This window comes from Manihot esculenta, chromosome 8 (assembly GCF_001659605.2).
Source record: "Manihot esculenta cultivar AM560-2 chromosome 8, M.esculenta_v8, whole genome shotgun sequence".
NCBI classification, from domain to species: Eukaryota; Viridiplantae; Streptophyta; class Magnoliopsida; order Malpighiales; family Euphorbiaceae; genus Manihot; species Manihot esculenta.
In genome coordinates this window covers 36,471,488-36,497,615 of record NC_035168.2, presented here as the reverse complement: position 1 = coordinate 36,497,615, position 26,128 = coordinate 36,471,488, and the positions used below count along the sequence as shown (strand labels likewise).

Here is a 26,128-nt window from a genome sequence, read left to right as displayed (position 1 = left end):
TACCATAAAAGATATTTTTTTATTATCCAAACATTTTTTTATATGATCTTTATTTAATTTTTATAAATATATATTTTTAACACTCTATTTATTATTAAAATAAAAAATATGATAAAATTTTTTTATAATAAAATATAATAAAATTTTTATTGCAATATTAATAATATAATATATTAAAAAATAGCAGGATATAAAAAGATTATGTAATAGTGACAAAAAATGTAATAAAAACTGTATTTATTATATTAGAAAGTAGTAAGAAATTAAAAAGGTTATATATTAATAGTAATTAAAAAATAATAAATTGTATTTATTATTCATATATTAATTTTTATTTTATATAAAAATAAAATTAAAAATATATAAAAAATTATAAATATATTTATATCAAATATCATAGATATATAGAGTTAATTATATCATTTGTCAATCTTTCGTATGTAAATTTAATTGTGACACTTATCAATATTTTATCAATTTATTTTGAAATCCAATTATATATAGAGATAAATTTATTATATAAAAATATAATTAAATATATTATTTGTCAGATTTAGATTTTATAGTTAAGAAAATAGATATATATTAATATTTTATAAATTATTTTAAAGATATAGCTAGTTTTAATTAGGGGTGAACAATATTTGGTTCAAATCGAAAAAATTGATCGAACTGAACCGATTTGAAAATTTAGTTCGATTTTTTATACATTTCAGTTCGGTTCGGTTCGGTTTTTAATTTCAGAAATTTCGGTTATTTCGGTTCGGTTCAGTTTTAATCAGAAAAAAACTAAAAAAATCGAATCGAACCAATTAGTGATAATAATATATTTTTTCAATCATATAGAGAAATTAAATCATATTAAAATTAAAATATTTTAATTAAATTTTAAAATATTAAAAATAAAATGTAAAAAATAAAAAATTATTAAAAATCGAAACCGATCAAACCGAACCGAACCGAACCAAACTGAATCAGACCGGTTCGGTTTGATTCGGTTTCTGACCAAAATCGGTTCGGTTTTCATAAATACTGAAATTTTGGTTTTCGGTTATTCGGTTCGGTTCGGTTTTGAACCGAACCGACCGAATGCTCACTCCTAATTTTAATTTTAGATTTTTTTAATTATAAATTAATATATTATATTAAAAATATTATAAAAAAATCACATAAAGAAATTTAAACCCCTATCATCATGAAAAATTATATAATAAAATTGTAATTTCTTTTGATAAATAAATTGTAATGTTAATATCAACCTGTGATATGATATAACAAATTAATAAAATAAAGATATTTATGTAAAAATATTTTTTTATAAAAAAATTTACTAATTAATTTTCATATTTTTAAAATTCACTTATATATTATATATTTTTATAACTCTATACTATTGTATTTATATTTTTTTATGATATTACATAAATATTTATTTAAACTCGATTTATTATTAACGTAAGAGATTTTAAAATATAAATAAATAGATATATTATGAAAAAATAGATGAAATAATAAATTGGATCCACGAATTTTCCTTATATTAATATTAAATAATTATTTTACAGATATCATGACATGAAACGGAAACCTAAACGCATCAGAGCAAGCGAAAGTGATCTGAAATTTTATCTCTTCTAATTATAGGATCAACTTTATTTATTTATCTAATTGTTATTAGCTCATTGTTTCATATATGAAATCATTGTTCCCCTCCATTGAATGGCCCAATTTAGAGTTAACCTTCTTATTATACTAACTTTTTCATATTCTCTGATTGAGTTCTTGATAGAATTTTCTCTGATTTCGATTTTGATGGAAAAATTTTGTGGAGCTTGGGAAGAATGATACGCAGCATCTTAGTGACTGTTAAAAGGAGTTTTGAGTTGGGAAGGGAAGGACCACTCTAGTGTGTGCCTATAATCTTGATATGATAAAGAGTATCAAAGTGGGGGCCAGTTATTCTCATAGCAGATTTCCTGCCATGAATGGAGGAGGAGGAGCTACCATTGCTTCCATGCCCGGTGGTCCCTTGAGAATCCAGACAAAATGCTTCTGACTAAAAATGGCTTAACCACATGCTAGAAACACATATCCCATACGACAATCTTCACAGTAAAACAGTGCGTTTTATATGTTAATGAAACGGTGCGTTTAAACGTGAGCTAAGCAGTGGGTTTTTTTCTTTTTTTTATCTTTATATGTAACGGTCATATAGGGACCTGTGAAGTTTGTTAACTAGCTGTCTAGAGAGAGAAGGAGAGAATCGTCTCTGTACTCTTATATAGATATGATTTCCTATGTACTGAGCATGCCATTGATTAATGAGATATTGAGAATTCTGGCACCATTTCTCTTCTTCTATTCTTAACTGCAACATTGGTATCAGAGAAGGCGTGCTCACAGGAATTGAGGAAAGAAATAGCTTCTCTAGTAGTAGAGGCTGAAAATAGACAGGAAGCTAGATTCAAAGAAGCAATGATTACTCAGGAGAGTAAATTGATGGGTATTATGGATGAGCTTAGGATGCTTATTACTGGAATGGGAAAATCCTCTGGGGAGTCTTCATCACTAAAGACTTTAGGGGAACCGTCAAGTAAGGAAGGTGACTTAATAAAGAATCTGCTGTGGAATAGTTCTGCTAAGCTGGAGTTTCCCAGATTTAGTGGAGAAGGAATTGGAGGATGATTTTTGAAAGCAAAGTATTTTTTTGAAGTTGGTAAGATTGCAAGGGATGACAGGGTGAAGGTAGTAGGCCTTCATTTGAGGGTAGAGCCTTCTAATGGCATCAGGGATTCATCACCACTAAAGGATAGGAAGTTTATACTGATTGGGATGGTTATGTCGAATCCTTGGAAGCTCATTTTGGAGATCATGCTTTTGAAGATCCCATAACTGAGCTGAGAAAACTTAAGTAGTCCGGGTCACTCCAGGATTACTTGAATGCTTTTGATGAGCTAAACCAAAGGCAGGTATCACTGAATCACAATCCTTAAGTTTTTTCCTTTCTGGTTTATCTGATCAGTTACAAATGCCTGTTAGAATGTTTAACCAAAAACACTGGCTGAAGCCTATTCCCTAGCCAAGTTATAAGAGTTAACTATAGCAGCTCTTCAACAGAAACCCAGACCCAATTATTATACCTTTAATCAAGCCCAAACACCAAACACCTCATCTTATCATAAACCATTTAACTATAACCACCTCCAGTGCCTCAAATAACTTTCCTAAAAATATGTCAATCTTCTTCTAGCACCCAAATGAGTCAAACCAAGCCTGTTAATCCACCCAGGGGGATTCCAACAACCCTGACCAGTAAGGATATGGATGAAAAGAGAGCTAAAAACCTTTGTTTCTAGTGTGATGAAAGGTATATTCTTGGTCACAAATGCAAAAAGAAGCAACTCCTTGTGTTACAGGTGAAGGAAGTAATTGATGAGAGTGAGTTGGAAACCATGGTTCAGGATATTGAAGCAAAAGAATCCTGTATACGACAAGCTTAGATCTCCTTAAGTGCATTATGGGGAACAGGTGGGAATCAAACTATGATTATTAGGGGACTCTTGGGCAGGAGGAGAATGCAAATCTTGATAGACACTAGAAGTACTCACAACTTTCTCAATGATAAATTAGCTCCTGAATTGCAGATCTCAGTGGAGCTAATGGGCAAGCACTACACTGTGATTCTAATTGTACTGAGTTTTGTTGGCAAATGCAAAGTCAGAAGTTCACTGCTAAAGTATTTTTACTGCCATTAGAATCTTATGATTTGATTATGGGAATCCAGTGGTTAAGGACTCTTCGAACTATTCAATGGAATTAAGATGACATTTGAGTTGAATGGTAGGGAGCACATACTGAGAGGAGAACAACCCGTGTTTAGGGGAATTTTGAATGTTCTTCATCTTAGGCAGGTGAATTGGCATACAATGGATTATGGACCCTTCCATCATTGCCCTGGATCACTTTTTTCTATGTCTTAATTTGATTGGCTTGAGTTGAGACAACTGTTATCTGATTACAATGAAGTTTTCCAGGAATAAGGGACTTCCTTCTCATAAGAATCAAGATCACAGAATAGTGATCAAACCTAGATCACAACCAGTGCATACCAGGCCATACAGGTATGCCTCTACCTCAGAAAGATGTAATTGAGCAAATGATACGTAACATGCTGCAAACTCGTGTGATTAGGCCTATCACAAGTCCTTATGCTAGTCCAATAAATAAGGAAAGATAATTTTTGGAGGATGTGCATAAAGGAGCATCAATTATTTTGCTAAGATTAGCAAATGTTCTTTTAGTATTGCACAAATTGAGTATTTGGAGCATGTCATCAAGAGGGGGTTAGTACTGATTGTCACAAAATTTAGTCTATGCAGTGTTGGCTAATTCCTCAGAACATTAAGCAGTTGAGGAGCTTCTTGGGGCTTAGAAGCTATTATAGGAGGTACCTCAAAAGCCTAGATCTAATTGGACTTCATTGCACTTCACGCTCCAAATTTTTGATGATTTATTCAATCTTTCTTGGGCGAAACAGAGGATATCTCAATCGGGGGATTTAAAATATCCCATATATGTAGGCGGAAACAGGGGAAGGGGTCAGATTTATCCCGACGAGAGCAAGGGCAACAATACGGTTTATCATGCTACAGCAGCAGATATAGTAAGCAAAATATACGAAAAGAAAAAGGGTACTAAATAACCATAATGATGCGTCAGAGGGACGTGAAAGTGATTGATATTATGGAAGATTAGCCAAACCACTGACTGAACTTCTCAAAAAGGGAGCATTTGAGTAGAATGAGACAACTCAGGAGGCTTTCATTACTCTCAAACAGGCTATGGTTAATGCACTTGTACTAGCCTTGCCAAATTTTTCCAAAACTTTCATTGTGGAAACTGATGCATTTGGAGAAGGCATTGGAGCTGTGGTGTAGGAAGGACACCCAATAGCTTTTATTGGTAAAGCTCTTTCTCAGAGAAGTATGGGTTTATCTACTTATGAGGGAGTTATTAGCAATTCTGTTTGCTGTTAGAAAATGGGAGCATTACTTGATGCAAAGATATTTTATTATCAGAACTGATCACAAAAGTCTCAAGTTCCTATTAGAGCAGGAATTAAGCACACTTGCTCAGCAAGCTTGGCTAACCAAGCTACAACATCTTGATTATGTACCAGAGGATTTATTTGCAACAACTAAAGGATCTTGGTAGACTGATTCTTCTCTCCAAAGAATTATTCAAGAGCTATAACAAGATCCACAGTCTCATCCACAGTATTGATGGACTGAGGATCAATTAAGAAGAATGGGCAAATTAGTGATTGGAAATTCAACTGAATTGAAGCAGAAACTTCTGCAGTTGTATCATGATTCTGCCTTGGGAGTCATTTAGGCATTTCTGCAACTAAAAGCAGGCTTTTTTCTATGGTGTATTGGAAAGGATTATCTAAGTTTGTGAGAGAGTATGTCAGGAATTTTGTTGTCTATCAAAAGAATAACTATGAATCTATGACAAGTCCAGAAACTTTACAGCCATTTTCAGTACTTGAGGGTATCTTTACCAACATTACTATGGATTTCATTGAGGCCCTTCCAAAATCAAATGGCAAGACTGTAATTATGGTGGTAGTAGACAGGTTCACCACATATGCACATTTAATTGGCCTTCAACATCCTTATTTTGCTAAAACAGTAGCTCAAGTGTTTCTTGATCATGTCTACAAGTTATATGGTATGCCCACAATTATTGTTAGTGATAGAGACCCACTGTTCACCAGCCAATTTTGACAGGAGTTTTTCAAATTGTAGGGAGTATCACTGAACCTTTCCACTGCCTATCACCCATAGTCAGATGGTCAGACTGAGATAGTCAATAGATCTGTGGAAACTTACTTGCGTTGTATAGCTGCTGATCTGCCTAACAGTTGGTATCAATGGCTTTCTCTGGCGGAATATTGGTATAACAAAACATACCATTCTATTATTAAAATGTCTCCTTTTGAAGCTCTTTACGGAAACTCTCCTCCATTATACATTTCTTATTTCACTAAGGATTCTAATGTAGCTACTGCTGATCTTTTTATGAGAGATAAGGAAACTACTATTCAACTGCTCAAACATCACTTGTCAAGGGCAGCTTATAGTATGAAGAAACTGGTTGATAAGCACAGAACTGATAAAAGGGTAAGGATATCTGAATAAGGGTTATTTTAGAATGTATGGCTTGTACTCGAAACAATATTAATAAGAAATCAACAGGCATTTCTAGGCCTAGTCGATTGGAGTTTCATGTTGGAGACATGATTTTTCTTAAGCTCAAACCTTTTATCCAACATTCTGTTTCAAAGGTGCATACTAAGTTGAGGCAGTCTATGGCCCCTATGAAGTATTTGCGAAAATTTGATCCAAATGAAAATTGGTCCAATTGCATACAAATTAGCATTGCCACATGGTGCTAAAATACATGATGTATTTCATATTTCACTTCTGAAAAAGGCTTCTCTTCATCCTTCATTCACTACTTCCATTGAGATTCCTGATTTTGCCATTGAACTGGATCCCATTCCTCAAGCTATTTTGGATAGACGTATTGTCAATCGCCATAACAAGGCTGCTACTCGGTCGCTCATTCATTGGCAGCATTGCTCTCCAACATATTGCATTGGAAATATACAAATGATATCCAGTTGAGGTTTCCTGCTTTTACTCCTTAAGGATAAGGAGCATTTCGAGGGGTGAGTATCGTTATGAGTAATTAAATAAACAGTGCATTTAAATATGAGCTGAGCAGTGCATTTTTCCTTTCTTTTATTTTTTATGTGTAACGGTCATATTGGGACTTGTGAAGTATGTTAGCTAGCTGTCTAGGGAGAGGAGTGCATCGTCTCTGTAGTCTTGTGTAGATATGATTTCCCATGCACTGAGCATGCTATTGATTAATGAGATATTGAGAATTCTGACACCATTTCTCTTCTTCTATTTTTAACTGCAACACATCAATTCTTTTTAATTTAAAAAAATTCATTTTAAAAGTAGTTAAAATTTTAACGGTTGTATAAGAATTAATTTATGCTAAACAAAGGGATTTAGATAAGAACTAAATCCCAAGTCTGAACCGAGAAAAACATCTGCTTAATTTACAAGCGACAAAACAAAATGTATGCTTGCTCTGATTATTGTAGTGCCAAACTAATTTATTCTCTTGACGGAACATAGGGAAAGGAATGTCTGAGATGCGGTAGGCGTCCTCATGAGTGAAACGATTAAAAGGTTTCATCTCAATTTTAACTAAATCTTAATTCCAACTATTTAAGATCGACTCCATAGTTAGGCTTACTTGAACTGTCTACATTTGCGGAAGGGTCTAATTCTGCTATAACCTTTTGCTTTCATAACGGGTGGTCCCTTGAGAATCCAGACAAAAATTTTCCTCGACGCTTCTGGCTAAAAATGGCTTAACCACATGCTAGAAACACATATCCCATACAACAATCTTCACATGCATTGTAAGCGTCAATGTCTGACAACTTTAGAGAGTAAAACCAAATTTTGCTTGTCAAGCCCTAAAAACTGCAAAAGAAGACACAGAAATTTCCTGTCTTATTGTCCTACTCCTCTGGTTGAGGTAACGTTATAGACTTAGTTCAATAAACAATCCAAATATTGCAACAAGTGCTCAAGTAAAAACAAATGTTTCAATTCCAACCTAAAAGAGAATGTCAGCACATTGAAAACAGGTGCTGAAACTGAACGTACGAAAGAATGACAAGTGTAGGAATAATAACATATTTCTTTTTTTTTTTTAATTTTATTTTCTTTTTCTTTGAAGAATGAATACATAGCACAGAACGAATGTTCCACACAAATCATAGTTATTTATGAATATCAACTTACAGCATGTACATCAGAATTAGAAAGGGGGAAAGCCAGGCATTAGCACTGGCAGTACCAGTGATCTTGTATTAATCAGTCAGTAGCATTCTCAACGAAATCTTGTGGGGATATTACCTGCAACTTTTATCAATTAGTATCTAACCTGGCACTTTGCACAATAATTTGAATGAAATGGAAGGTGCCATTAGTTCAGCAGAACTTGAAGGTGTGACACATATCAACCTGCAAAGTGCAGACCAAAGGAGAAACAAAATTTCAAACAGATAGTTTGGTAAGAAAGAACCTGACTAATAATTCTCTTTCTTAGCAATATAATTAACTTCATAGAATTCTAGAATGCAACAAATTATAGATAACAAATTTGAAGCAGCAAGAGTGTACTATGCTAAAATAAAAATTTAACTTGCAAAAAGAATTATATAAAATAGACAAGAAAGTTATCCTTATTAACATTATGTACATGCAAATATGCAATTCAAACAACACTCGAAAAAAGTTGACCTTGCTTGACCATTTTATAAGGTTTCCACTCCCATAGATATAGTTATGACCAAACACAATGGCATAACTTTTCGTCTAATCTAATATAAAAAGGGTCAATAATGCTGAATCAGATCTACTTCTTGTAAAGTTGAATTTTACTCTAATTCTAGTCTATCAATGTTTCTTCTATAAATGTTTGATTGATTGGGGGCCCATTGTTCGAATGTGCAATGCAACACAGACACAAAGTTCAGGCACACAGCAGACTGCCAGCATCTAAATAATACTTCATGAGATAATAGGAAAAATTTCTTATACTACTAGTATTCTACCTTCTTCAGAGAAAGCAAAAACACCTCCAAGCATGTCATCATTGTCACCATCTTCTTCAGATTTTTCTAAATCACATGGACTGATGTTGTTGTCCACAAAACTGACTTCTGCCGATTCATGACATTCACTCAAGGACGACACTTTACAGTAACCCTCTTGAAAATACTGCTCAAAATCCATTGAATCAGTAGTTGGCCCTTCATCTATAACGTTCATACTCAAGTCAGAACGATTGGAGCTTGTGTTTGAAGCTTCACTTGTCACAACACTGTTTGATGACTGAACTTTTGCAATTTTTCTTCCAGCAGGAGAGCCATTGGTTAAAGATGTTATATCACTATCCATAGAATTACCATCCTCAGAGGACAAACCCATTTCAGGTTGTTTGAAAGAAATGGAACTGCTATCTTGGTTAATAGAATTTTTATACTGGATGGGTGATGCTGAAACAGAAATCTCTTCTTTGCTGACAGTATTATTACCAGATTGGAGTTTGAGTGGATAAAACTTTGTTGATGATCCTGATGAAAATGCCAACAAGAAAATGAAGAATATCATTGTTAAAAAACCAAACAATACATAACATTAAAAATTGACCGTACCATCATCAGAGTTTGCAACTGAGCCAGTCGACCCTGCCTTGAAGTGGGAAATAACAGTATCTTCTGAGTTTTTAACTTCTTGAGAAGCAGTTGATAAAGTTGAGAATCTTTCATCACTGAGGCCCCTGCACAAAACAGCCAATTGAGATTATTAATCAAGGAAATTTGAATGAATGAATATTTCTTTGATATGATTTAACCAATATTTCCATATTCCCCATAAAACAGCAACAATTTTTCCTCCAGAAACCATCTATGACGTCATGGTAATCTATGGACATCCAATAAAGTCATAAAATGCTGGCGCTTTCTACGTACTCTCTGAAAGGGGTGTTATTTTTCAATATAAGATTAAGCAGGGAGTGCAAGAAAAGGGTTGTTTAGAGTTGGGTGGATGGCATGTTAAATCATATAACTTGGTGGAAAAACAAGCTTTGTATCTGTCTTTTCCCTCTCTTCTGCAAACAACAAGCTTTGTGTGAGAAAGGAAGAAAATTGCTGTCAGTCTTCCAGCATAGAAACTCTAGCCGAAAAGGATCAGTCCTGAGAAGCAACAATTAATTTTCACGCTCTGAAATGCTAGATACCAGACCAACTATTTCTGATTTGCACCAGCTGCCTAGGATAAACATATTACAGAATCAACATAAATTTATCCAGACCAATGGCTTGTATTCTCACAGTATTGCAAAGACACTATGTGAACTGGACTATAATTAAAAACAACATCAAAGACAACTTCAAATCTTAATGACATTTCTCAAGAGTTCCTCCAGGCTTCAGCAATTTCATGCATCCAATAGTTACATAATTTACACACACACACAAAAAAACTAGGATATTGCTGATCTAACAAAAATTAGAAAGGAAAATTATGTGAAGTTGTAGTAACCATGAAAGACCAAAATCACCACAAGTTAAAAGGCGTCCAGCACAAGGCTCTAAAAGCAGAGGAGGTATACTGAAGAGCACAGACTTCTTCACATGAACAAAATTGAATGCATTAGTGATAGAATGACAAAAGAAAAGTCAACAATTAATGTAATCTCTAATATAGTTAATACGCAGTTATCAGAATATAAAAAACATGTCATTTCACCTGTGAGTCCAATTAGAGAGAGTTCTATGAAAATGGTCAAAAACAGGTAACAAATCCTTCTGCCTAATCTCAACCTCTTGAGTGGGAACCTTCTCTATTTCAATCTCTCCACCAGCATGATGTTCAATGACATTCTGTTCTGCGGCCTCAAGATGATTCATCTCATAGAAAAACATCTAACAGTACACCAATCAAATGTAAGCAAAATACAAATATGACAAGTGAAAGCATTTCACAATTGTACAATGACTGATACCTTAGATTTCTGCCAGAGTGGCACCCTCCATGAGCTCATCTGCACCTCTGCATTGGAAAGATACAAGTGAGATGGCTCATGTGACTTTAATGACTCCACATGCTCACTACCATTATCTTTGCAATCAGAAGCTTCCATGGGCAAGTCTTTAGTTTCTTGCCTGCTTAGAGTAATACCAGAAATGCATTCCTCTCTTTCTGCCCAATCTGCCCTTCTGCAAACATCCCACCACTGAACAGATTCAACATTCACTCGTAATTCCTCATCTTGTATCTGCACTGAAGAACCTTGTCCAATTCTTGAAGCCACTTCATTCATCTCCCCCCCTACTGATGACAGCAATTTGTATTGAACTACATGGCCAGAAGGAGTGTAAACCAATAGGTGGTCCAAGGCATTAACATTTTTCAATTGAGAAGGTTGCAAATCTCGAGCCACACAGCTATGAAAAACTGCAGCAATAGCACCTGATGGAACTGAGGTCTTTCCTGCTGCAGAAGCTGCAGCATTGCTAACTGTGTTGAGCCAGCCAGTGTTACTATTTTTTATTCTGCTCACTACAGAGAGGGTGACAGGTGAAGGTGGTGATGCAGAAAAAGATTGCTGGTTTACCATGAAGGAAGGAGTGGACCACCATGGCAAAGATAAAACTGGTAAAAGACTAGGCCCATCGATATGTGAATTGTGAATTTGAAGAACATTCTCACCACCAAAAGGAGAAAGCGCAAAAATATGGCAAGTTCCCCTGGATGAAACAATGGCAATCCACTGACTAAAGTGACTAAAGCAGATGTCTTGTATCACCTGTATAATAAGCACAAAGAGAAAATCTCTGTGAACTATAAAAAAATAATGGTGTTTGGAAGACAGAGGAAGCCAGAACATACAGCTGATGTAATGCCGCGATGAAGCTTATAAAGATGCACGTGAGAAGAACTCCAATCATAGCTCTTAGTGCCTGATGCACCGTGAGAGGAGGAAGGCATAATCCGAAAAATATTTATGTTGTTCCCATGAATGGAGGCAGTAACCAAAAGTGTACCGCTTGGATCAAAACAAAGAGCAGAAATTGGACTAGTATGAGCTCTAAATTGTGATACCACAGCTCTTGAAACAAAATCTTTCACAACAACCTGCAATACACATAAGTGAGAGGAAATCCTTACATATGGTTGATCTCAAAGTACTAACAGGACATGCATTAAACATTAGAAACATGCTAAATCCTTCTGGTACTTGGTATTCTCAAAATTACAGGGCCATATTAAAAATCGGATAAGATCCTTTGGCAGAAAACTGGATTTTAAATGCATGATCCCATAGGCAAAATGGAACATACAAGTCAAGGTAAAAGCAATTAAAAATCATTTCCTAGACATGTGATCTTTATGCTCCACTCAAAATTTGACTTCTTAGCTTGTTGAAAACTAACCACTCCAGCATTATCTGTTTCTGCAGAATGTGTTGCACCCCGACCACCTTTCCAACTTGAATTTGAATAAACTGGAGAATTAGAACCATCAGGAATAAAATCTTGATAATATCTAGACAAGGTCTTGTAGCTCATGTCTCCCAAATTTATTAACCCAGCAGCTATCTGCTTACTAGATTCCATGGCATAGCGGGCCATCAAACTCCCACTGCCTGGGGAAGAAGATGGACTGACACCCAGCGGAGGAGTAAGATTTTGAGGACTTAAGCGGCCAGTGTTTGACACCAATGGATTGTCAGAAGCATAAGCTAACCACCTGGGACCCACAGCCATTGGACCATATCCAATATTAACTCCATTCATTCCTTGGCCTCCCAACTGAGGGACCGGATAAGTGAGGACGCTGAATTTGTTCTCAAGAGTCAAAGCATCAAAACAGTAGATCTGCCAACATAATACAAGAGGCATTAGCCAAAATTAAGGTTTTCAGGTACAAATGTTAATTAGTCTAATTAAACCAACATAATCACACTTAGAAAAACTTGCAGTAACAAGTGTCTCAACTCTCAATCAAATGGAAAGTAGTCTTGTAATAATCTTAATTTCAATCTTCTGGCTTACAAAACAGCTGGTGAACATTCCATATGAACTGACCTCATATAAAAGTGTATAATGAGTTACTTGTGAAACATCTAACATAATTGTATCCTTACTTGTGTTGCAAGGGACACGGCCACTATATGTGGACTGCACCTAACCATAGAAACTGTTGAACGAAATCTCAGAAAATGAACATAACTATGGGATCTTAGTGAGTAAAACCGCACAGTAGTAGGAGAGATGGAAAGGTTTCCCATTGTTGGAGGCTCATTATAGCCATCTCTAACTAACCCATCTCTCCCACTGAGCATTGGACCTGAGCTCTTTGATTCAGCACATGAAACCACCAAGAGCAGAGGATGTGATGCTCTAAATCCTTCACAGCCCTCCGATTTGGCAGGGAGAGGCTGCATCTGTAAAAATGTAACTGGATCGTCACGCTTTGAAACAACTTCAGTAACATCAGAAGCATCTTCAACATCAATGACTTGAAAGCCATTGGAGTACCCGAGTAACAGAACATATTTGAAGGAAGATGGACCAAGCTCTAGTCGGTCGAATGAAGCACAAAGTACCTGTTTGGCCATAAAGATTCATATCAAGCTCCCGAACAAAATATAATAGGTGACGTGCACCATGCAGAAATAAGAATGAGGATGAAATCATCTCCACAGCTGTGAGATTATGACTTCAAGTCCCAATTGGAGCGAAGTGTACCAAAAAAAAAAAACAAAGAATAAGGATATTGAAATAAAATTTAGTAAGGCTTCTAGTTTGACTTAGAGATTCATTAAATAAAATAATAGTGGACTTGCTCAATTACATGTCAAAGGCATCAAAATGTGCCTTAGGGTATAGCTCCTTATCTTCTCTTACACTATTCATTTGCCCCTAAAAAATCTTAATATTAACTAGAGCAGAAAATATTTTTGATTGAATCAATCATCCAAAATAAAAAGAAAAAACACTGATGTTTTGAAGTCCATTTGAATCAGACAATGTAAAAGGGAAAGGTGAAAAGGAACAGATAGTAGTAACTACATTGTGGGTTATTCAAATAAATAATTTTCATGATTAATTTTGCTCAAAACTAGAATAACAAATTTAATGCTTTGCAAATAAAAAATAAAAAACAAAACAAAAACTAGAACAAAAAATGGAGGAGAAGAAAAAAAAATGTGAACATTTTGCTCTGAGTTATGCCCATCGGTTTCTAACAAAATGAGTAGCAGGCATTTGCTTCCTGTTGGGTACAGAACATCAAAGGCTGCGGTATGCTGCTGAGCAGATGATCAACTAATTTCATAAGAGATTGTAAGGCAAAAATTCTCAGATTCTCTTAATCCAAAAATAAAACTAAGTTCACATTCAAAGCCTAAAATTTATCATCTAATGGGGAGTTTCTTTAGTAACTTGGTCTTTTACAAAGTAGATATTACTTTGGCAATAACTACCATTGGATGAGTTATTAAATTTCAATCTAATAGTAATATATACAAAGTATAAACAAAGTTTAAACTCAAACTAACCACAAAAGACACTCATCTAATGAAGCAATACTATTGAAAAAGAAAACGGAAATGAAAAAGAAGTTTAATTTCTCAACTTTGCAATAGAACTTTTATCTCCTACTGAACAAAGAGATCAGCAACTATTTCATTTAGTCAAAGTACATTTTCATCTGCAATAAACTAAAACTCTCTTAACATTTCTTTTTAAATTTTCTAGCTACAGCTTTCTCAGCAATCAAACAGGTTTCACTTCTAAAAACTCTTGATTTATCAAAATCACAAACTCCAAATTCCATTTCAAGAGCAACCAAACCGATTCAACACACTAAGAAAATTTCATAAATAGCGCCGCAAAATAAATAAATAATAAACTGAAATTAAGAGTAAAATATGAACATATATACATATACTTCAAAGAAAAATTAATAATAAAAAAAAACCTGGTCCTTGTGGTCTTGATTATCACCGGAGATAGAAGCGGCGACAGAGGCGCTGGCGGAGCGGACACCGGAAGAGGCGGTTTTAATGCAAGAAGAAATGAATTTCAAAGAATTCGGGATAAAGCCATTGCTGTTGGTCTTACTATTATTCTTACCCTTGCTGTTATTCTTCATAATAAATCAAACGCTATTCAAAAAAAGTTCCGCCAAAATTCACCGGCGACCGGGAGTTACCGGGAAACTGGAAGTGTCGCCACTGCGATCGGTAATAGCATAAAGAGTATAGTCCTGAAAAGAGAAACTGGACAAGCTCCGGCGAGATATTGGATTGGATGGCGTTCGGTATGGTGGTTTTGACCTTCTCGATGAAGAGAGAGAGAGAAACGGTTCTTTGCTTTTGTATTGTGTTTCCTTCTTGATGGAAATGTTTCTTTCTTTCCTTTTTTTTTAATTTTTTTTTTCTTCTTTGGCTTTTGAGATTAGAGTTCTTCGAGTTCGGGTGTCGATTGCGCTGTAAGCAAATTTTAGCAAATGTCAGACGACTCCTATGAACTTCAGCCAAATTTCATCCGTGCCCCTAAAGTTTTGAAATGACAGTGAAGTGCACTGTTTCTTACTTTTTTATGACAATTAATTGAAGATTTGGAAGTTACTGAGTAAATTTGAGAAATTAAGGGCCGACAGTGAAAATATAATATAGGGAGGGGATGGCTAAGAGTAGGAGGATTAGAGAAAATGACAGACATTACGTCACGACAACGGAGGGATGAGAATGAGAAAATCTTAAAACAGCCAAACAAGTTGCTGAAAAAATTACAGCTAATAATAATAGTAAGACGGAAATTTACAGCGCCGTAGATTTTGTTTTACAGCGAGTGCGGCTTAAAATTTGGAAAAGGGGCCCACATGATAGAATTACAATATATAAAGCTTTGGAAAATTTACTATTTAACCGGAAAATTTAGTATTTAATTTATTAATTTTAAAAAATAATTTAAAATGTCAATTTATTAATTAATTTTTCAGTTAATTTTATCATTAATTATTTTATTATTTAATTTTTATAATTTTAAAAAATTTATTAATTAATTTTTTAAATTTTTAAAAAATTAAATAATTAATTTTCTTTATTAAAAGTATTTTAAATTTTTTTATAATATTTATCAGTTAAAATTAATAAAAAAATTAATTAATGATTTTTTTAAAATATTAAATACATTTTAATATATTTTTTAAAATAAAAAATTAATTAATGAATTTCTTTATAATAATAATTTTTTGTAAAGATTTAAAAAGAAGAAATTAAAGTTTTTTTTATTCTGTTTAAAATTCTTATCTGCATATATTTAATTAATAAAAAGTTACTAATAATATATTTAAATAATATTTTTATAATATTATATAATTATCCTTAATTTTTAATGTTATTTTTATTTTGTTAATCTTGAAATTATACATTAATTTATTGTATTTAATAAAATATTTTTTTATTAAATTAATTTATTAAAAGTAATATTTACACATATGTAAATATATAAATTAATTTAAATAATTAATTTAATAAAGTAGAATAATGAATTTAAACTCTAAAATTAATTAAAATAATTAATGTGTAAAGTAACTTAAATTTAATAATAAAAAGAAACAGAAATTTTTATATAATAATTAAAGCAACTTTAATTTTTATATAAAAATAACGTAAATAAACTGCTTATTCTTTTTCAACTTTGATCTTTTCTTTAATTTTTTATCTGCTTCATTATCTTCAACTTGAATAATTATGGATGGTGTCTATTTGAATTTTTTATTCTGACCCTTTTCATGCTTGTCTTTAATAACTTTTTATGATATTTCAACTTTTTGGATGTCTGATACTACCATTTTTTTAGATAACCATCAAAATCTTTATTTTTATTTATTTTGATAATAAAATTATATTCTTTCCCGTAGCATAAAATCATGTAAAATGAATTCATTTCTTTATGAATGTGCATAATAAAAAAAATTATATAAAATATTTATTTTATTTAAATTTAAAATTATAAATTTTTTTTTTAAAATATAGATCGGGGATTGGAAGAATTTTGGAGATTGAAAAAGTTTAGGCAAACCTCCTAACAGTCTCTACACCCCTACCTCCTTTACCACTGAGCAGTTATTTAAGGGTCTTAACTGGTGATCCGTGTTTTTTCTCTACGATGAAGTTTATCCCCATTGTCTCACTGGCCAACCTTGTCCCTATTATTTTGAGATCGTATTTAGTATTCATAATTTGTCTCGATTAAATATCGCTCTCGCGGTCCACATCAAAATAGTGCTTTATTCTTAAATGTCCAGTCAACTGCTGCGCCTCAACACATTTCGAAGAGAACCAGCTAGCTCTAGATTTGAGTGGCATTTCACCCCTAATCACAACTCATCCGCTAAATTTTCAACATGAGTCGGTTCAGACCTCCACTTAGTTTCACTTAAACTTCATTCCGATCATGTATAGATCACCTAGATTCGAGACCATAAACGGTGACAATTGCCCTATGCTTTTGTTCCGTATATATTAACCGGATATTCAATTAATATTTCAGTATTATCAAATATGATAGCATAAATTACTTCATTTTCATTTATAATATTGAAACTAAACATGTATTTATAATATAATACAAAATATAAAATTTTATATTTCATCTTTTTATATAATTATTAAATTTATTATATCAAAATTAGATAAAAATAAATTTGAAGAACATAAGGGTTTATAGCAATACCTTTCAATAAATTCAGCATTTAAAGGATTATCATGGTAAAATCTTAGTGTATCATCACCATTATCATAAATTTCTTATCACATATCTAACCTTGAAAAATAAATATAAAATAAACTATTTCTTTTTATTGAACTTATGTGCTTCAATCAATTTTCTTGAATTTGATAAAAAAGAAGTATGAGTTTTTTCTATTTTATTGCAATTGTAATTATTAAAAAAATAATAACATTGTATTAAAAATAATTCTATCTATAATATAATTATTATAAAAATTAACAATTTACTATTTACGAAATTCATTTACTTTAAAAATATTTAAATAAAATATTATTATATTTGTTAAAATAGTTTGCAGTTGCAATTCATTAGTATATTAAAAAAATTAATAATTTATAATTAATGAATGGTATTTTACAATGGGTTCTGTAAAACTGAAAAAACTTAGACCTAGAGAGAGTATTTCTCCTTTTATATGTTTCCTTTTGTCTGCTAGTGACGTGCTTGGTCCACCTGTCCCTACTATATTGATATGGACGTACGAGGGAATCAGATCTCTGCTCTATGCGTAACGATCTTTGATTCTCCCTGTGCGTGTATAGAGGGGTCCACAAGGCAGATGAATGAGTCTTCCTTCTGGTTCTGGACTGGGCCGGAAGATAGGAAGAAAGCTGGGCCCAAAGGAGATCGGCCCGAGGTGCAGTGAAGGCGAGGCCAGCCTGGTTGAGAAATTCGGAGGGCCCGCTATCAAGGCTCAAAAGGGCCTGACCTGTTAGTGCAGAGGATGTGTGGGCTTTTGAGCGATGGACCGCGGTCGAGGGCTTGACTCCTGACTGGGGTGGAGAAATCTAGTGGTCATCAATAATAATAAGGAGAATTTACGATTTAGTCCCTGGGTATTGCCATTATTAACAAGTCAGTCCCTGTATTTTTAGAAATCTATTAAAACGTCCTTATGTTTTATTTCCGTCAACGAAATAGTCCTTCCGTCCTATTTTCCGTTAAAATTATATAAAAGAGGAGAGAGAAAATTTTTAAAATCCAATTTTACCCTCAAATAAAACCATTTATTTAGTCCTTGTATATTGTAATTATTAACAAGTTAGTCCTTACATTTTCAAAAATTTATTAAAATATTTTTATCTTTTTTCATATCTAGTAAAACGTTCTTATTATTTTTTTCCATCAATGAAATAGTCCCTATCTTTTCTCACATCTATTAAAACATCCTTATCGTTTATTTAAGTCAACGAAATCGTCTCTCCCTATATTTTTAGAAATATATTAAAACGTCCTTATTGTTTCTTTTTGTCAACGAAATAGTCCCTATCTTGTCTCAGATCTATTAAAACATCCTTATTGTTTCTTTTTATCAACAAAATAGTCCCTATCTTTTCTCTCCTCCTCCTCCTCCTCCTCCTCCGACTCCGAAAAAGAAGAAGAAGAAGAAGAAGAAGAAGAAGAAGAAGAAGAAGAAGAAGAAGAAGAAGAGGAGAAAGAAGAAAAAGAAGAAGAAGGAGAAGAAGAAGAAGAAGGAGAAGAAGAAGAAGAAGGAGAGAAAGAAGAAAAAGAAGAAAAAGAAGAAGAAGAAGGAGAAGAAGGAGAAGAAGAAGAAGAAGATAAAGAAGAAAAAGAAGAAAAAGAAGCAAAAGAAGAAAAAGGAGAAGAAGTAGAAGAAGAAGGAGAAAAAACAGAAGAAGAAGAAGAAGAAAAAGGAGAAGAAGCAGAAGAAGAATAAGCAAAAGGAAGAATTGATGAAGAAGAAAAGGAAGGAGGATGAGAAAAATAATTTGGAGTAATTTAGTCTTTTACTATATTTTTAACGGCAAAAATAGACAGAAGGACTATTTCGTTGACGGAGAGAAAACATAAGGACGTTTTAATAGGTTTCTGAAAATACAGGGGCTGACTTGTTAATAATGACAATACCCAGGGACTAAATCGTAAATTACCCTAATAATAATATTTATTTTTCAAGATAATAATAAATATTTATATAATATATCACATAACTTAATATTAATATTACCTTTATATTAAGTAGCACAAGCATTTAATAATACTATTATCAATAATAAATATTTTTTATATTTATTTTAAATAATAAATATCTCAAAAATTCATTCAACATTGTTTAAAAAAATTTTAATTAAAAAAAATGTTCTATAATAATTACACAAGAAATTATATATTATTTAATATTAGTTAATATGAATTAAAAATTATTTTTATTTTTATACGGACCATTTATAATTTTAGCTTAAATAAAATTGAACATAAAAATAATTCCCTATCTAAATACTTTTAGCTAAAATAAAATTAATATTCATAAATATTAAAATTATAAAAATAAATTTTAACTACAATATTTAGCTAAAATTAGTTTATTTTCGTTATTTTAAGGAAAATTAATAATTATAAAAATAAATTACGCCGGATTAATTTTAGCTAAAATATTAATCTTTTAGTTTAAAATTATAATTGATGAACTGAAATCCAGAAAAATAGGGAGTTTTGTGAACTTAGAAAAACTTAGGTCTAGAGGAGGGCAATTCTTCTTTTATTTATTTTTTTTTTTATCTGTTAATGACGTATAACAAACTGTCTATTATTGGGCCACATGTTCCTGCCATGTTGATTCGAACGTACTAGAATATCATATTCCTGCTACATGCGTAACGGCCTCTGATTCTCCACAGGAACGCATGCTGATGGACCTAACAGACGGATGGGTCGGTCTCCTTCTAAGTTCCAAGCCGGACCGGCAGATAAGATTAAAGCTGAGTCCAAAGAGAATCTGCTTAATGAGCCATACGGGCTGGGCGGGCCTGATTGAGAAACTTAGATGGAGCCCGGTTTTAAGATTGAGTGGGCCGGACTGGATCCATGCGGGAGACTTGAGGGCCTCCAGATAATGGGCTATTGTCATGGGCTTGTCCCCAGATCGGGGTGAAGAAATTCAGCGGTCATTAATAATTAATCACAACTTACATGTGATTAATTTTTTATTTATAAAAATTATAATTAATCACAACTTGTATGTTAATTTTTTATTTTAAATAATTATAAATTTACATTAAAAATTTTAACATTACAAATGAATCTTTATAATTTTAGAAAATTTTAAATAAATATTTAAAAAATGTTCTATGACCATGTTTAGATTTTTTTTTTAATTTTTAATTTTTATTCTTTCTATATTAAATTAAATAAGATATTAAATAAATTTAACATTTATTTTTTATTTTTTATATTAAATTAAAAATTAAATAGAAGTGAACTAATGAATCAAATATTCAAAAATCACAAGATTTATTCCTTATTTGAAACCCTTTAAAACAAAGGAGGTAAATCTATTTAAAACTTTTAAATACCTTTAAAAACTTTCTATTTCTCTCAACACATCACTTTAAAAAATCTTTACCAAATCGTAAGGTCTGAAGGAAAAGGCTCCACTAACATCTAGCTTAGATCAAGAAGAATCCAACAAGCCCAAACGCAATGAATTCTAGTTCAGAGAATGCCCATGTCATTGGCTAATTATTTTGACAACTGGTAGCCATGCTAAGAATTCATGGCATGGTCTATGTTGCAGAGGTATTCAACAATCGAGGATTTAAGACGCGGCTACCCCAAGACGTGTTCTTCTTCAAGATGACACCAAGCGTTGCTGTCATGGTCGCGAAAAAGGCCTGTGTCTTTGTTAATTGCAAGGACTAATGCTGAAGTCTTTTTGAAATATAGGTATTAAATTGAAACTTTTCGATTAATATAGACAAAAAAAAATAAAAAATAAACTAAATTGAACTATTTTAATAAGGGTGAAATTAAGTATTAAGCACATAGAAGCTACTCCTGTCAATAACCAAGAAGTTGCTGCAAATTTTCAGATAAGAGATCAGAATTCTGACTCACTCTGCGTTGTGATCCCAAGTTTTGTTTTGCTGAAGCTTCACGCCTGAATTCTGAATATTCAATCGACATGCATGTAAAATATTTAACATGGACACTCTTGAAAGCTCATTTGATTTATTCAAACATCATCGTATACTTGTCAAAGTTTCACTATCGATAAACCCATAAGGTCACATGGGCTAAAAATCAAGAGCTTTAATGGTCTGTATGAAGACAAATGAAGATTCTTTTTCTCTTATAAAATTCAGTTTTAGACCCATTCCAACTCTCACTTGCCGCCCGTTCCCTACGTGCCAAAACCGGCCACTGATTGAAGAGATGAAGATGAAGGTTCAAGTTTAAAGTCATGGTTTCCAATTCCTATGAAGGATTAAGCCAAAATTAAATCATGGTTTCCAAATCTTAGCTTAAACATGTCCCTCTTTCCATCCACTTTCCTTGCGCTAATATTAGCTTTAGCAGCTTCAAACTTATGTGGTTCATCTGCTTTTCACTTCCAAATCTCGGACACAAACCTTACTAAACAATCCTCCTGTCCCATGAACTTCGATGTTCTTCGTGAACTCGCCGCTGAAGTCTCTGCTAGGCGTTCTCTTATCGATGTTCCAACTCAGTGTAAGTACATTCAGAAGGGAATTCTTTTCGTTAGATCGGAATACCTTCGGACAAATGGGTACTTTGTTCCCCCTTCCGACACTTATCACGCATGTTGGGAATCATATGGGAGCTTAGTTGCAGATTTCTTACCAGGTTTTGATATGCAATTCACTTGTGGGTATCATCCTGAATGGATTTCAGACAGTTATATGAACATTACAACTAAAGCACAGTTTGAGAGCCTTCTTCCAAGGTCCGAATTGCAAGAACTGAGGCTTTCTTGTAACCAGTCTTTGGACAATGGCCATGTTTGTCAATCTTGTATCCAAAAGTTGTGGAGTATTCAGAAACAGTTCCTCCAGGGTTCTGAAACTAAGAATGCCTCAAATTCTGCTGATTACTTGTTCATGTACGCGGCTGCTTTCAGCAATAAACTTGGACCAGGCGATATAGCAACTGCGAAATGCTTGTTCAGGCTTGAATTTTCTATGCAGTTGCAGACCAATAATAAGCACAAGTCTGTAATTTCTGGTGTTGTTCTTGGTTGCATAATCGGGGTCGTGGGGGCCTCAATCGCAGTGTGGTTGTTCTGGGTCCTGCATAAGAAATGTGGGAAGAAAAAAGACAATTCTGATAATAAAGATGAGACCAGTTTGGACCTAGGATTGCAACTGCAAACTAGAAGTACCAACTTGGTCAAATTTAAAGTCGATGAAATAAGACATGCTACGATGAATTTCTCAAGGCATAATATTGTTGGGAAGGGAAGTTATGGGAATGTTTACAAGGGGAGATTGGCTGATGGATCTGAACTTGCATTCAAAAGATTCAAGAACTGTTCTGCTGCTGGCGATGCAATATTTGCACATGAAGTGGAAATCATCGCAAGTGTTAAGCATGTCAATCTCGTTGCTTTAAGAGGCTACTGTACTGCAACAGTTCCTATGGAAGGACACCAACGAATTATTGTCTGTGATCTTATGCACAACGGAAGCCTCTACGACCATCTGTTCGGCCCAGGAACAAAGAAGCTAACCTGGCCAATTCGTCAGAATGTTGCCCTGGGAACAGCTCGTGGATTGGCTTATCTACACTATGGGGTCCAACCTGCAATCATCCATAGAGACATAAAAGCTAGTAATATACTTTTGGACGTGACATTTGAGCCAAAGGTAGCAGATTTTGGCCTCGCAAGGTTCAATTCACAAGGAAGGTCACATTTGAGCACCAGGGTAGCAGGATCTCTTGGCTATGTTGCCCCAGAATATGCCTTATACGGCAAGTTAACAGAAAGAAGCGATGTTTACAGCTTCGGGGTTGTGCTTCTTGAGCTCCTCAGTGGAAGAAAAGCATATGAAAACGACGAAGGAAAAGTTTCTCTCTTGACAGATTGGGCATGGACGCTGGTGAAAGAAGGCAGAGCATTGGATGTCATCGAAGCTAACATGCCTGAAATGGGATCCCCACAAGTGATGGAGCTATATGTTCACATAGCTGTGATCTGTGCTCATCCAATATTATTTGCCAGGCCAACGATGTATCAGATTGTGAAGCTGCTGGAAACCAACTTGCAGCTGGTTCCCTCAAACCTTGGAGATTATATTGGTGGTTCTTACAGAGGGCTTAGCCCTGTCGGCTCAGGTTATATGTCCTATTCTTCCATCACAAGTGGTGATCAAAATTTGGAAAATAGGGATGCTCAGAGAAGCTTCACCGTGACAATTCTCTAATTAATTTTAGGCCATAGCTGATAATAATTTTTTTATTTTAATTTAGCTAATAGTTTCTAAAATTGTTAATTATCGACTGGATTATTCCTATATTGGTGAAAAAATAACCGATTTTATTGATTGCTATTAATGGATATAATAAATTATTTGTATAATAATTAATTTTTTGGATCAAAGGTAGAATATTCCTATAATAAATGGATACATATGAATGAGGCTCAGATCATTCTGGTGATTGAATAACCTGTCCAATAAAAAAATCTTGGGCGATAGCGACCAGCGTACCACATTCCCAACACCTCTTCCACTTCATTTTTTTCTTTAAAAAAAATATCAAGAAAATTGGAAAACAAAATAGACTATATAAATGATAAATTTTTAAATTTTAAATTTTTTAATTTTTAATTTAAATTAAGATCGTTTCTCTATGTAGTCCCTTGCGACTCCATACTCTCGTCTTTTCCAATTCCTTAAACCTAATTTTTTCTTTTTCCTTTCTTATGAAAAACGATATGCGTCAATTGACTATCAAAACAGTCAAAAGTCATGATAGCCGAAAGTAATTATCGTTCTGTGTTTGAACTGCCGAAAACTCAGTAATTCTCGGAAAATTAATATATTGAAAGATTTGATTACTAGTTATAAGTCGAATATTTTATTTTTGATGGAAACAAAAGTTCTTAGTTTTCATATGAAATTTTTTCGTAATTTTTTACATTTTAATGGTTGTTTTTCAGTTAATAGATAAAGATTGGGAGGAGGCCTTTCGTTAATGTTGAAGAGTAATTGTGGTTGACTTTTCATCAAATTTTATTGATTCAATTGTTTCGGAAGGTGTTGACTAGAAGTTTACTAGTTATTATGGATTTCAAGTATCACAATGACGATATTAGTTTTGAAACCTCATTCGAGTTTTATCTCGTAGAAACTCTCTTCCGTGATTTTGTTAGGGAGACTTTAATGATTTATGTTCGAGAGATAAGAAATAAGGAGAAGCATCTTTGTCAACTTTTTTATGCAGGGTTTCGACATGCACTTGAAAAGCATTCTTGTCAAATTATCTTATGTAGGGGGTTTAATTTTGAATGATTGTAAATTTTTGTTAGACTCTCCAACTGATATTTCTGTTAAATGGATTCGTCGTAATATTACTCTACCTGCTCATACTTTAAGTAGAGAATCTATTAGTTATAATCGTCCCTATAATTGAAATAATATCTATTTTTATTTGATGAAATTTTATTAATATAATCGATAGTTTTATTTTTTAAAAAAATTAAATTAAAATATTTATAGTAGTGATGTATTAAATATTTTTTTTATTATATGATTCAAATCCTTAATTTTTAAATTTATTAATTTTTAATTTATATTAAAATATTAATAGTATTTTTATATTAAATATTTTTTTTAATTCTGTTAAGATAATAAATTATTTTTATAAAATTTATACAATTTTTAAAAATATATTATAACTAGTAGATGTATGAAATAAAAATAAAATAGAATACAAATATTTAAATTAAATTATTTATATTAATATAATACTGTTATAAAATGTGAATTAATTTAGTTCTTAAACCTTTATTCTGCAGAATAATCATTTCATTAAAATTCACCGTTCTACTATAATAATTTAATCATTTGAATTTTAATTTTTATAATAATTTAATCTTTATATTTAAAAAAATTATATAAATTTTATAAAAATAATTTATTACTTTAATATATTCAAAAAAATATTTAATATAAAATCACAATAAAATATCTTAATATAAATTAAAAATTTAAAAATTAAAAGTTTAAATTATATAATAGAAAAAATATTTAATAGAAAACTATTATAAATACCTTAATATAAATTGAGAATTTATAAATTTATATAAAAAAATTATTTAATATAAAACTGCTATAAAATATTTTAATATATATTAAAAATGTTTTAATATATATTGAAAGGGTTTAAGCTTATTTACTTTTTTTTTATTATACGAATAAGTAAAAATTTTACTAATAAAATAAAATATTAAAAATTAAATTATTTATTGTTTAAAAAATTAAATTAAATTATAAATTTTATTAAATTTAAAGAATCATAATATAAATTAACTTCATTTGTAAAGTACAGTAAGTTATTAATTTTAAATTTTTTTTAACTTTTGTCTGAAAAATAATTTTTTATTTAAGAATTAACTTTTATTAAAAACTCTTAACAAGCAAAAAGCCCTGTATTTTCTATGAACACACCGTTCTACTCTGAACAAATAATGAGGTATGGATAAGAAATTTATATGCTCAACCATTTGCCCCTGTATTTATTGATTTAATTCACCACATATTTATTTTTCAAAATTAGCTCAAATTTCAATTTAATTTAAAAATTTTTTTTTCTTCTTTTTTTTTTTTTTTCCTAAAAGGCCTGAACCAAACAAGTCGGTAGTTGATATTATGTTTGTCCCTATTTAATTAGTTG

At 32.4% G+C, this 26,128-nt stretch overlaps 2 protein-coding genes across 2 annotated transcripts; one reads left to right on the top strand and one right to left on the bottom strand.

The window, feature by feature from the left end:
* Positions 1-7,771: 7,771 nt before the first annotated feature.
* Positions 7,772-15,153, bottom strand: LOC110620681 (autophagy-related protein 18h). The gene is made up of 9 exons (XM_021764494.2): positions 14,652-15,153; positions 12,814-13,275; positions 12,101-12,544; positions 11,556-11,801; positions 10,669-11,472; positions 10,413-10,588; positions 9,314-9,438; positions 8,711-9,232; positions 7,772-8,117 (listed from the first exon to the last, which is right to left on the bottom strand). Exons 1-9 carry the CDS (start codon positions 14,823-14,825, stop codon positions 8,113-8,115), a joined length of 2,958 nt encoding a protein of 985 aa, XP_021620186.1. The 5' UTR covers positions 14,826-15,153; the 3' UTR covers positions 7,772-8,112.
* A 6,466-nt stretch (positions 15,154-21,619) lies between these two features.
* Positions 21,620-23,781, top strand: LOC110620708 (probable LRR receptor-like serine/threonine-protein kinase RKF3). The gene has a single exon (XM_021764528.2). It carries the CDS (start codon positions 21,742-21,744, stop codon positions 23,653-23,655), a length of 1,914 nt encoding a protein of 637 aa, XP_021620220.1. The 5' UTR covers positions 21,620-21,741; the 3' UTR covers positions 23,656-23,781.
* The last annotated feature ends 2,347 nt before the right edge of the window (positions 23,782-26,128 follow it).